Source organism: Dermacentor albipictus, chromosome 10 (assembly GCF_038994185.2).
Source record: "Dermacentor albipictus isolate Rhodes 1998 colony chromosome 10, USDA_Dalb.pri_finalv2, whole genome shotgun sequence".
NCBI classification, from domain to species: domain Eukaryota; kingdom Metazoa; phylum Arthropoda; class Arachnida; order Ixodida; family Ixodidae; genus Dermacentor; species Dermacentor albipictus.
The window spans coordinates 57,079,462-57,091,568 of NC_091830.1; the positions used below are offsets into that span (position 1 = coordinate 57,079,462).

At 42.3% G+C, this 12,107-nt stretch overlaps 1 protein-coding gene across 1 annotated transcript in view; it reads left to right on the top strand.

Moving 5' to 3' along the window:
• The first annotated feature begins 1,122 nt into the window (after positions 1-1,122).
• LOC139050375 (uncharacterized) overlaps positions 1,123-12,107 on the top strand; it is a 412,530-nt gene continuing 401,545 nt past the window's right edge. The window contains exon 1 of the mRNA XM_070526633.1: positions 1,123-1,197. Coding sequence (XP_070382734.1) covers positions 1,186-1,197 — 12 coding nt within the window. The 5' untranslated portion in view covers positions 1,123-1,185. The remainder of the gene's footprint in view (positions 1,198-12,107) is intronic.

The window sequence follows — 12,107 nt, forward strand, 5'->3', positions numbered from 1 at the left end:
TACATAAGCACCAATTTCGAGAACAACGCTTTTCCAGGATGCGGCCAGTGCACAGAGCATCAACGAAAAGTCGAAGAATACCAAAGGTGCGTTTTTTTTGCGTTGAAGACGGAGCTCAGAGGTGTGTTCATGCTGGCGTTATTCACCAAAGCTATTCATCATCGTTATCTTGCGAGGTATAAAGGCAAGCAATATTCTCAAAAAATTTTTCCCTCAGCGATACAAACTTTCATCTGGCTCACAAGAAAATATGAAGAGACAAAAAGGAAATCAAACGAAATTTTTCCTGCAATTGAACTTGCATGCATTGAGCATTTCGTCATATCTGAACGAAAACAAAAGGTTTGCTTACCGTTACTCTAAATAACACTAGCCAGCTTCTTTCCGAGCACAGTTTCACTCGGCTTAGTTGATATTACGTGACTGCGACTAGGTTGAATGCAGTAAGCCATTCGATTATTGTGACTTGCACGCTGTGAGACAGACGTTTGAATTTCTCTGGACTCGCATATGCTGACGAACTTACCACGGATCGTGTAACGCTGGTCGGGGCCCAAACACTTACCGGACCATTCTTGCAGCGGGAGGTAGATGTGAGCCATCTCGCAGCTCCTCATTTCCAGTCCAACGTCTTTCGCCAGCTATTTGACGTAGTTCAGCCTCTCTTCAGTGCTACCCATGTCCTGTGATGGTGGAATGAGGCCTTCCCACAGCTGCAACGGTGCAGCGCAGAGTTAGTCATGGCAAATGTAACCGTAGGGGGACCTTCACAGAGGTTCTCGTTCATAAGGGTTCTTGGCTAATAGCCGGTTGGCTCCTTCATTGATGATATGCCCAACGTCAGAATTCGCTTCAACGTCAGCTGTTACGCACACAGTGGTGGTGCAATTCTGTCGATTGCGTCAAACTGCCGCATTTTTCATGTCTGCGCCAAGCTGCGCCTTCACCATAAATACCTCGAAGTGCGCCCGGGCTGCTGTAAAAGGCCGAGTAAAAGGCCGAGCGCCACCACCAAGTGCTCATGCTCTAGCCGCATTTAGAGGGTATATGCAGCAACTAGATGAATGGCCTGCTTCTGCTAACTTCATCCTCAGGGTATCAAGAGTTCCCCCTGTTGCCGAGTGTCGCGCCCTTCGAGCCTGAGTTCTGCTGCATTCACGTCTGATAGTTCCCGGTCACGATAGCATGCCTGCAAACGTGAGTGCATGTTTTTTCATGGAGTTATGTCTTCAGACTTGTCCCGCGGTGTGCGTCGTTTGTGAGGGAATTGCGTTGCATCGCACACGTCATGTTTGAGCCTAAGCACATTTGGTAAAATGCGTTTTTTGGAACGCCAGTGTACAGTTGAAACAAGGGTGCCGCTTTTGTCGGTTGCTGATGTTTACCTGCCCGGTGTAGTAGTTAGCTATTAACGCCAAGGGAGGCATCCCCTTGATACAAGGCTAACCTGCAATCCGCGAGTGACCGCATCGCAGCTGCGTTAAACGAGCTTAGATAACGCTAGGAGAGGCCTCGTGGAAAATGTTTTTGTAATGAGGTCACCGCGATGGTTATGTCATTAAGGCAATCTCTATGATAAAACCAACACCTTGGAATCTGTGTGAACCGAAAGTTCTGCGAAGCGGTTAAAAATGCTGTCAATTCACCAATTTCACTCCTTTCTCTTTGGCGCAAAGGTAACCGGATAGCGCGCTTGCGCTCTCTTGCAGCCGTGCTACGAAGTTGTGACAATTCCTACAATCTATTGTGTTTCTCTATTTCTTTTACTTTGTTCAAATCTGCAGCTCGATTCTTGAGCAATGCTGCAATGAATGCCCCGCTAGGGCTACCCTTAATGCGGTAATCCTCATCAGCATTTCGCGATCATCCCGAGGAGGAGGTGGAAACAAGCAAATAAGGGGGGATATTAACGAGAAATACGTCTGGTCGGCTAGCCTACCCTGGGGGATGGGAAGGAGATAGTTGGCGTTGGCAAGGCGGAAGTATACAGGTGTACAGTGCTCACGGAATGAAACGCGTCAATTTAGGGCTAAGTGATGTGCATACTTTCGTTTCAACCGGCCGCAGTTCTTGTCACATCGACGTAATTGTGGCGTGTACACTTACATCGGAGTCCTCTTCACCTTTGGTGATGAAATTCTTAGCGACATGACATCGTGCTCTTGCGTACTTTGCACATATGTAGGGTTCTACTAAATGATCCGTGTCCTATTTCATTCCGTGAGCACTGTACGTGTTATTGTGACTTTATGGTAAGCAGAGAAAGATTTAAAGTAAGCAGAGAAAGATTAAAATGGTCTACTTCCTCAAACGAATTGTGTTCTTGAAGACGAACGTTTCTTTTTATGCTAATATTTGGGTCTCAATCGTTTTATTCCAGTAATTCCATAGAAAGCAAGGCCAGGAACCTGGACATCTATATTGCCATTAAAGGCGGCGGTGCTGTTCTTCGTGTGAGCTATTGAGGGTTAGATATGTCTGGCCGAGTTCACAAATACGGCTTAGATTTAACAAGATTTTTAGCTTGGAGGGACAAACGGAAATGAGAAAAATGCATGAATATGATTGTGCAGATAGACTGATAACAGGTAAAAGCACTCGTACTGGAAGCCTGACTAGGTTGATAACGTACCACGAATGTTGGCCGTGGTAAAGTATGGCTTCGCGATGCCGATAAAGAGGGTGTTCAGTGCACAGCTGCAAGCGCGTCCAATCATTCGCGGCTTTCGGCGAAAGCGACCCGCGTACGCTACAACCACGGGGTAACAGCATGCTTGCAAGTTCACAATGTCGTTAGTAATGGTCGAAAACACGATAGTTTACGATGCATCGCTACATAAACCATGGCTCGCCATATTGGAGTATTGCATATTGGAGCTTCTTTGCACTGATTGTGCTCCTTCCTTTTCAATGATGATGGTAAGCTTTCATTCAAGAGCAGGCGATGTCTCCCGTGTGCCATCCAAACCATTTTTTATTCTTCTGTGAATTTCCTTCTCATGATCAGGGTTCTCTGTGATTAGTTGACGTAGGTAAAAGTACTCCTTTACAGACTTTAGAGGCCGACTTACGATCCTTAACTTTTGTTTCTTTGCCCGGCTATTTATAATCATCTTTGTCTTCTGCATGTTAATCTTCACCCCACTCTTACACCCTCTCTGTTAAGGTCCACAGTCATTGGTTGTAACTCCTCCGCATTGTTGCGGAAAATAGCAATGTTATCGGCAAACCGAATGCTGCTGAGATATTCGCCGTCGATATTTACTCCTAAGCATCCCAGTTTAGTATCTTGAATATTTCTTTCAAGCATGCACTGAATAGCATTGGAGAGATTGTGTCTCCCTGTCTGACCCCTTTCTTTATTGGTATATTCCTGTTTTCTTCTGTACAATTAAGGTAGCTGTAGCAGGCACGTACCCAGGGGGGGGCCCGGGGGGGCCCGGGCCCCCCCCGAAATTATATGGCATACCCCCCCCCCCCCCCCCTCCCCGCCCACGCCACCACTACTCACACATTCCTAAAGCGCCGTCAGATCAATGTTGAGACTTGGCAGCTGTTCATAGGTCAGCATTATGCTGCCTTTTTCACCCTTTTTAGATGGCGGTAGTTATCGGCATCTCTTGTAATGTGAAGGACAGTTTTCTCATAATTTCCGCACCCGCGCGATCAACTCGAGATGCGTTCAATTGTCACCATCTATTCAACCATCCCGCGCATAGCTGTTGCTTTTGTTAGTTCAACCTTCTTTGTTTAGGCTGGTCCTTGGACCAGGAGAGGGATGCGGCTGTTACTCAGCTGGTCTGTACTCTCATGGTACGAGTTGCGGCCGTAGAAAACGCCAATTGCGTTTAACTTATCCCTTTGCTTCATTATTTCCTTGAGTTACGGCTCGCTGCGACGCTGGAAGATGCCCGGAACCATATTTATTTATTTTTATTTATTTTATTTATTTACAGATACTGCCAGCCCTTACACAGGGCTATAGCAGGAGAGGAATATGAACAATTATAAATCACATATTTTGCACATGGAAAATCGTACATTGAAACACAAAAAAGGGACAATAAATTAAAATTAATAACACCAAGAGGTAACAGCGTAAGCCGCTGAAGATAACAAGGACACAAAGTTAAGTATATTATTTACAAACTAGGATATTTCCAATGTGTTTTGTGAAGAAATTAATGGATGAGGATGAAACGGCTTCTTCCGACAGGGAGTTCCATTCTTTGATAGCTCTTGGGAAAAAACTGTATTTGAAACAATCAGTATGTATAACAGGGGGACGAATAAACATTGAATGACGATGTCTAGTGGTTTCACCAGAAAGAATTTCAAAAAAGTCTGTATGCCTTATATGAACATGATGATGAATGATTAGGTAAATATATTTAAGTCTTTCATATTTAGATCTAGCCTGTAAAGTCGGTAGGTTTGCCTGTACACAAAGTTGAGAAGGGGAGTCCGTCCGCCGATATTTATTGAATATAAATCTGACTGCCAGACGCTGTATTCGTTCGATTTTTGATAAATTTATAGCAGTGTAAGGGTCCCAGACTACCTTAGCATATTCAATTATAGGTCTAATTAATGTTTTATAGGCTAGAAGTTTTGTTTCTAGATTTGCGAATGGCAAATTGCGCCTCAGACACCAGAGTGACTTGTTGGCCTTGGCACACACATAATCTATATGGTGGTTCCAGCGAAGATCACTAGTGAAAATCATGCCAAGGTACTTATGCTGATCAACTCTAATCAGTTCATGATTATTAATAAAGTAAGAGTAGTTTAAGAAATTTAGCTTTCTAGAGACTGTCATAACTACAGTTTTTAACGGATTTAGCACCATTTGCCATTCATCACACCATTTCATTATTTTCTGTAAGTTTGCTTGTAATTTGGCCTGGTCTTCTACCGCATCTATTTTATTGTATATAATGCAGTCGTCTGCAAAGAGCCTGATGGAAACATCTATTTCATTCGGGAGGTCATTTATAAATAGGAGGAATAAAAGGGGGCCCAAAACACTGCCTTGGGGAACTCCAGACTTAACGCATGAAATCTGAGACCTTGTACCATTAATTTCAACAAATTGCTCACGAGAAAGAAAATAGGATGAAAACCATTGAGTAATAGCAGCATTTTTGAACATAACATCAATTTTTCTTAGTAGTTTATGGTGAGACACTTTATCAAATGCCTTAGCAAAGTCCATGAAGATCAGATCCGTCTGTCCCCGAGAGTTAATATTTTCTGAGAGATCATGGGCTAATTCGATGAGCTGAGATGTTGTGGATAGGCCTTGACGAAAGCCATGTTGGTGGATAGATAACAAATTATGTTCATTAATATAAGTTAACAGATGTTTCGAGACGATGTGTTCAAGCATCTTTGAACAGGTACTAGTGATTGATATAGGGCGATAATTTGCTAAATTATCAGCACTGCCGCTTTTGAGGACAGGAATCACTTTAGCTTGCTTCCATACCTTTGGTAAAAAACCACTATGAAGTGAAGACCGAAAAATTAATGCGAGATATTTAGAATTCCATTCGGCATAGCGATAAAGAAACTCGTTAGGGATGCCATCGGGTCCAGGGTTTTTCTTTATGTTCAAACGAAGCAAAAGGTTGAGCACACCTTGTTCAGAAATTTCAACGTCAGCAATAGGCGGCCTGTCAGATGGAGTTTCAATACTCGGCATAATCCCGTTGTCTTCAGTGAACACAGATGCAAAATAATCATTGAAACTCTCGGAAGAAGGATGCTCATTAGATTGTGTCGTTGAGCGAACATTCGATGATGGATTAATATATCTCCAAAATTTACCCGGTGCTTCCTTTAGAAATTTTGGGATTGTGATGCCAAAGAACCTTTTTTGGATTCTTTAACAAGTATCTTAAGTTTCCTTCCAAGACATTGAATGGTGGAACGAGTCTGAGAGCTAGGATTCTTTTTACAATTCTTTCGTTTACGTTTTATTAGCCTCTTTAAGTGTATTATTTCTCTAGTTATCCAAGGGCTTCTATTGCCAGTTTTCTTTAAACGCTTAGGTATATACAGTTTTATAGACGACATGACCAAATTAGCGAAGTACTCCCAGAGACAATCCGGATCCTGATTACGCATATAAAGTTCAGAGAATCTCTCATAAGAGTCCTCTAGTAATTCTAGAACCCCAACATCATCAGCTCTAGCAAAGTTTAACACGACACTTTTGCGGGAATGGCTTACAGTATTGGCGGAAAGGCTCAAAGACAGTACTACAAGTTTATGGTCAGAGATGCCATCACTGGTCTCACAGTCTATTAGTAAAGGCAACAGGTGATTAGACACGAAAACAAGATCAAGGATAGACGAAGAACGAGCACTGATTCTAGTATAGTCGGTCACCACTTGGTTTAAACCAAAACAAAAAACAAGATCAAGAAGCTCAGTGCAATTCAAGATTTCTGTATCTCCAGGAGAGTAAGCATTCCAGTTTATTCCAGGTAGGTTGAAATCACCCAAGAGTATAATATTGTCTCCTTGTTGCATATTGCACTCCATAAAGTGCCGGAGAGAAGAAAGAACCCGGACTGGTGAATTTGGTGGCCTATACATACCGCCTATGTGGACTGAACGATTCTTAGAAATTATTTTAATCCAAACTGCCTCAATATCAGCGGGGACAGGAAGTATAATAAAGTCAATATTATCGCGAATCATTAACGCAACTCCACCACCTCTACCATCCCGGTCCTTCCTTACCATTACATAAGACTTTGGAGTTACCTCACTATCTAATATACCTTTATGAAGCCATGTCTCAGTAATCATTGTAATATCCGGATCATGCTCTAAAATCATAGCTTCGATTTCCTCGACCTTATTTAATATGCTTCTTGCATTCATATTGAGTATCCTGAAGGAATCCCTTTCCAAAATTCAGGCAGGGTCATCCCGAGGGCGTGCTTGGCACTCATAGCGCTCTTTAGCGATTTCATTCCACGCATAAAGGACATTATTGACTTTTATTTTGTCATATAGTAGTTTAACTTTTGCTCCCTTTGACCTTTCCTCCTGTGTAGAAACCCATAGACATTTTCGTACTTCAACAATCCTTTTCGAATAATCCTCACTGATTCTTATATTCGTACACTTAAGCATTGAGCAATGACGCAAAATTTTAGATTTGTCTGAAATCAGCCACCCTCATGATTATGGGACGGTCTCTACCTTCAATCTTTTTACCTAGGCGATGGATTCTTTCTACTGAATCGATTTTCAGCTTCAAAATGCCGCTAAACACATCACCGTTCACCTTTTTCAACAAAACATCATGAGTTTCCCGTGCGTCCTCACCAATTCCTCTTATTATCAAGTTATGTCGTCTGGACCTGTTCTCAAGTTGATCAACCTTTCGGTTGAGAGCATCTAAATTCCGGTCATGTACATGCAGATAGTCTTCAACTTTAGACAGTCTCTTATTAACAACGTCGAATTCCTTCAAACTTTCTTCTATGGAAGAAAGCCTGGTAAACATTTGAGCCAACTTTGCTTCAGAAGAGGCCTGTTTTTCCTGGATTTCAGAAAGTTTACCCAAAATCACTTTCTGCGTATCAAGAAGTTCCTTGATCATTTCAGTGTTAGTAGGCCCAGGATTTTTTTCTACATCCCCTGATAACGACAACAACATCCCTGCCAAAAAGAAACATTCGCCGATACAACTCGCAATAGTATGTGGACACTTGATATATGTGACATATACACTTGATATGGGTTAGATAAGGTGGGAAATAAAATAATGTGAAAGAGCGTCCATCATGAAACCCTGCAATAATCCTTAAACCCATGAGTAAGATGACTGTCGCCCGTTACCTCGTCTGTTTTTCCCTAACTGTATAGCACCTTTCGTGCAAAATTGGCAACTGGAAACAAAAATCGCAAGGAGTTGAGAAATTAAGCGACCTACTAAGGGAGAGAGCCAAGGCAACAACCAAACTGCAAGCAAAAGCGAATAATAAATTAGTTTTAACCGTTGTTTATGAGAATATTTATGGATCAACATCTTTTTATTTAAAAACGAAGTAGAGAAAACGCCACCGGAAGTGGAGAACAATTACTTGTTTTGAACCGCCTCACGTAGCCACTTATCTGCTGTGCTTATGTGGGTGTTTTTCTAACCTTTCGCGGTGAGCGCAGTACCTCTAGAATCGCAGAGTCCTGCGCTCTACGCGGTTGTATGGGACTGGCGGCCGCACAGCGTTACGCAATTCGCGGAGCTGTCAAAACTGATCAACAAGGCGAAAATAACTGATATTCGAAACTATAACATGAGAGAGACTGAAGAAGCCGTAAAAAATGAACGCAACCTGAAATCAGTAAAAAAGAAACCTGGCATAGGACAAACCATGATGTATGCACTAAGAAATAAGAAGGATAATATCATCAGAAATCTCCGAGATATAGTAAAAGCAGCGGAAAAATTCTAAGCTGACCTGTATACAGTACCCAGAGGAGTCACGATAGCTCACTTAGAAACAGTAACGAACAGGATACAGAAACTCTCCTATAACTAGCGATGAGATCAGAAGGGCCCTGCAAGACATGAAACGATGAAGAGCGGGAGGAGAAGGTGGAATAACAGTCGATTTAATCAAAGATGGAGGAGACATAATGCTTGGAAAACTGGCGGCTCTTTATACGAAGTGTCTATCGACTGCAAGGGTCCCAGAAAACTGGAAGAATGCAGATATTTTACTAATCCACAAAAAAGGAGACGTTAAAGAATTGAAAAATTATGGGACCATTAGCTTGCTCCCAGTATTATATAAAATATTTACCAAAATAATCTCCAATGGACTAAGGGCAACACTGGATTTTGTCAACCAAGGGAACAGGCTGGCTTCAGGAAGAGATACTTCACACTGGATCACATCCATGTCATCAATCAGGTTATCGCGAAGTCTGCAGAGTACAATAAGCCTCGCTATGTGGCTTATATAGATTACGAAAAGGCACTTGATTCAGTCGAGATACCAGCAATCGTAGATGCACTACGTAATCAAGGAGTACAGAACGCTTACGTAAGAAGCTTGGAAAATATTGCTACATTCGTGTGGTATTTGTTTGTTTGAACGAGGCGCGTAGGCGCCATAACTCCAAAAAAGAGGAGGAAGAACGAACTGGGCTCGCGCTGTGAATCTAACCGGTCAGCGCTGCAACCATTGTTGTAAATATAATCTGTAAATAGTTTCTCGTCTTACCGACCGTCCTTCGCGTAAGAATATCTACAGAGGTTCTACAGCTACCTTTAATTCTACACAAGAAAATCAGGGAGATACCTATAGAGAAAGGGGTCAGACAGGGAGACACAATTTCTCCAAAGTTATTCACTGCGTGCTTAGAAGAATTCAAGCTATTAAACTGGGAAGGCTTAGGAGTAAAGATCGACGGCAAATATCTCAGCAACCTTCGGTTTGCCGATGACATTGTTCTATTCAGCAACAATGCAGACGAATTACAACAAATGATTGGAGACCTTAACAGAGAGAGTGTAAGAGTGGGGTTGAATATTAATATGCAGAAGATGAAGATAATGATAAATAGCCGGGCAAAGGAACAAGAGATCAGGATCGCCAGTCGGCCACTAGAGACTGTGAAGAAGTATGTTTACCTAGGTCAATTAATCACAGGGAACCCTGATCATAGGAAGGAAAATCACAGAAGAATAAAAATAGATTGGATCGCATACGGCAGACATTGCCAGCTCCTGACTAGAAGCTTACCATTATTATTGAAAAGTAAGGTGTGCAATCAGTGCATTTTGCCAGTGCTGACATATGGGGCAGAGATTTGAGAGCAAGTTAAGGACCGGGCAAAGAGCGATCGAACGAAGATTGCTAGGCATAACGTTAAGAGAGAAAGAGGGTAGTTTGGATCAGAGAGCGAACGGGTATAGACGATATCCTAATAGACATCAAGAGGAAAAATGTAGCTGGGCAGGTCATGCAATGCGCCGGTTAGATAACCGTTGGACCATTAGGGTTACAGAATGCGTACCAAGAGAAGGGAAACGCAATCGAGGACGACAAAACACTAGGTGGAGCGATGAAATTAGGAAATTCGCGGGCGCTAGTTGGAATCGGTTGGCGCAGGACAGGTCTAATTGGAGAGCGCAGGGAGAGGCGTTCGTCCTGCAGCGGACATAAAACAAGATGATGATGATGATGGAGGTGGTGGGCCCCCCCCCGAAAAAAAATCCTGGGTACGTGCCTGAGCTGTAGAGCTTCTGTAGATAATTTCCAAGATATTCACGCAAGCGTTCTGTACTCCTTGATTACGTAATGCGGCTATGACTGTCGGTATCTCTACTGAATAAAATGCTTTTTTGTAATATATGAAAGCCATATAGAGAGGCTTCTTAAACTCTGCGCATTTCTCGATAACCTGATTAATGACATTGATGTGATCCATTGTAGAGCATCCCTTCCTGAAGCCTGCCTGTTCACTTGGTTGACTAAAGTATAGTGTTGCCCTTCTTCTACTGGAGATTATTTTGGTAAATATTTTATATAATACCGGGAGTAACCTAACGGGCGTATAATTTTTCAATTCCTTAACATCTCCTTTTTTGTGGATTAGTATAATTTTTGCACTCTCAGAATTTTCTGGTACCATTGCAGCTGATAGACACTTGGCATAAAGAGCCGTGAGTTTTTCAAGCAATATGTCTCCTCCATCTTTGATTAAATCGACTGTTATTCCGTCTTCGCCTGCCGCTCTTCCTCGTTTCATGTCTTGCCAGGCCTTTCTGACATCACAGCTAGTTAAAGGAGGATTTTCTGTATCCTGTTCTTTACTGTTTCCAATTGAGGTATCTTGACTCCTCTGGAACTGTACAGGTCAGTAGAGAAATCTTACGCTGATTTAACTATATCTTCGAGATTGCTCTTAATATTACCCTGCTTATCTTTCAGTGCACACATTTCGGTTTCTCGTAAGCCACGTTTCTTTCGCACTGATATCAGGCTGCGTCCATTTTCACGGCATCTTCAGTATTTCTAACATTATAGTTTCGAAGATCACCTATTGTCGCCTTGCTGATCAGTTTTGACAGTTCCACGAAATCTATCTTATCTTTTGTGTTGGACATCCTCATTTTTTGTCATTTCTTTATTAGGTCCTATGTTACTTGGGAGAGCTTGCCTACTGGTTGTCTTGGTGCCTTGCCTCCCACTTCAATTGCTGCCTCAAAAGCCAACCTAGGTATTTCTTCATTCATTACCTCTATGTCAGCATCATTTCTCTGTTCTAAGGCTGCATCTATGTTTGAAAGTACCAGCCTGAATTTGTCTGCTTTGACCCTTACTGCCTCTAGGTTGACCTGTTTCTTCTTGTTCTTTCTCTCTTCAAATAGAGGTGAATCCTAGCCCTCACTAATCTATGATCACTGCACTTTACCCTACCTATCACTTCTACATCGTGCAGTATGCCGGGATCAGCTGAAAGTATGAAGTCTATTTCATTTCTTTTTTCACCATTAGGGCTTTTCCAGGTTAACTTCCTATTGCTGTGCTTCTTACACAAAATGTTCATTATTCGAAGCTTATTCTTTTCTGCGAATTTTACCAGCATCTCTCCCCTAGCGTTTCTTAAATCGACGCCGTAGTTGCCCATTGCTTGTTCACCAGCCTCCTTTTCCCCCACTTTTGCATGGAAGTAGACCATTACTATAGTATACTGAGTTTGCACTTTTCTCATCGCTAATTCGACATCTTCATAAAAGTTATTTACTTCCTGATCATGGTGACTTCATGTCGGAGCGTAGGCTTGTACTACATTTAAACTATACCTCTTATTAGGTTGGTTTCGACTACAGCTACCGTCTCATTAATGCTGTAGAATTCGTCGTCACTGTTGCCCACTATGTCCTTATTGATTAGGAATCCTACCCCGTATTGCTTCTTATTTAGGACACCTCTATAGCAGAAGACATGTCCGTTATTGTACAATGTGTATGCCTCACCAGCTTTATTCTCACTGAGGCCGATGATATGCCAAACAATGCCTGATAGTCCCTCAAGGAGTCCTGCTAAGCTAGTTTCACTCGAGTGGATTCGGGT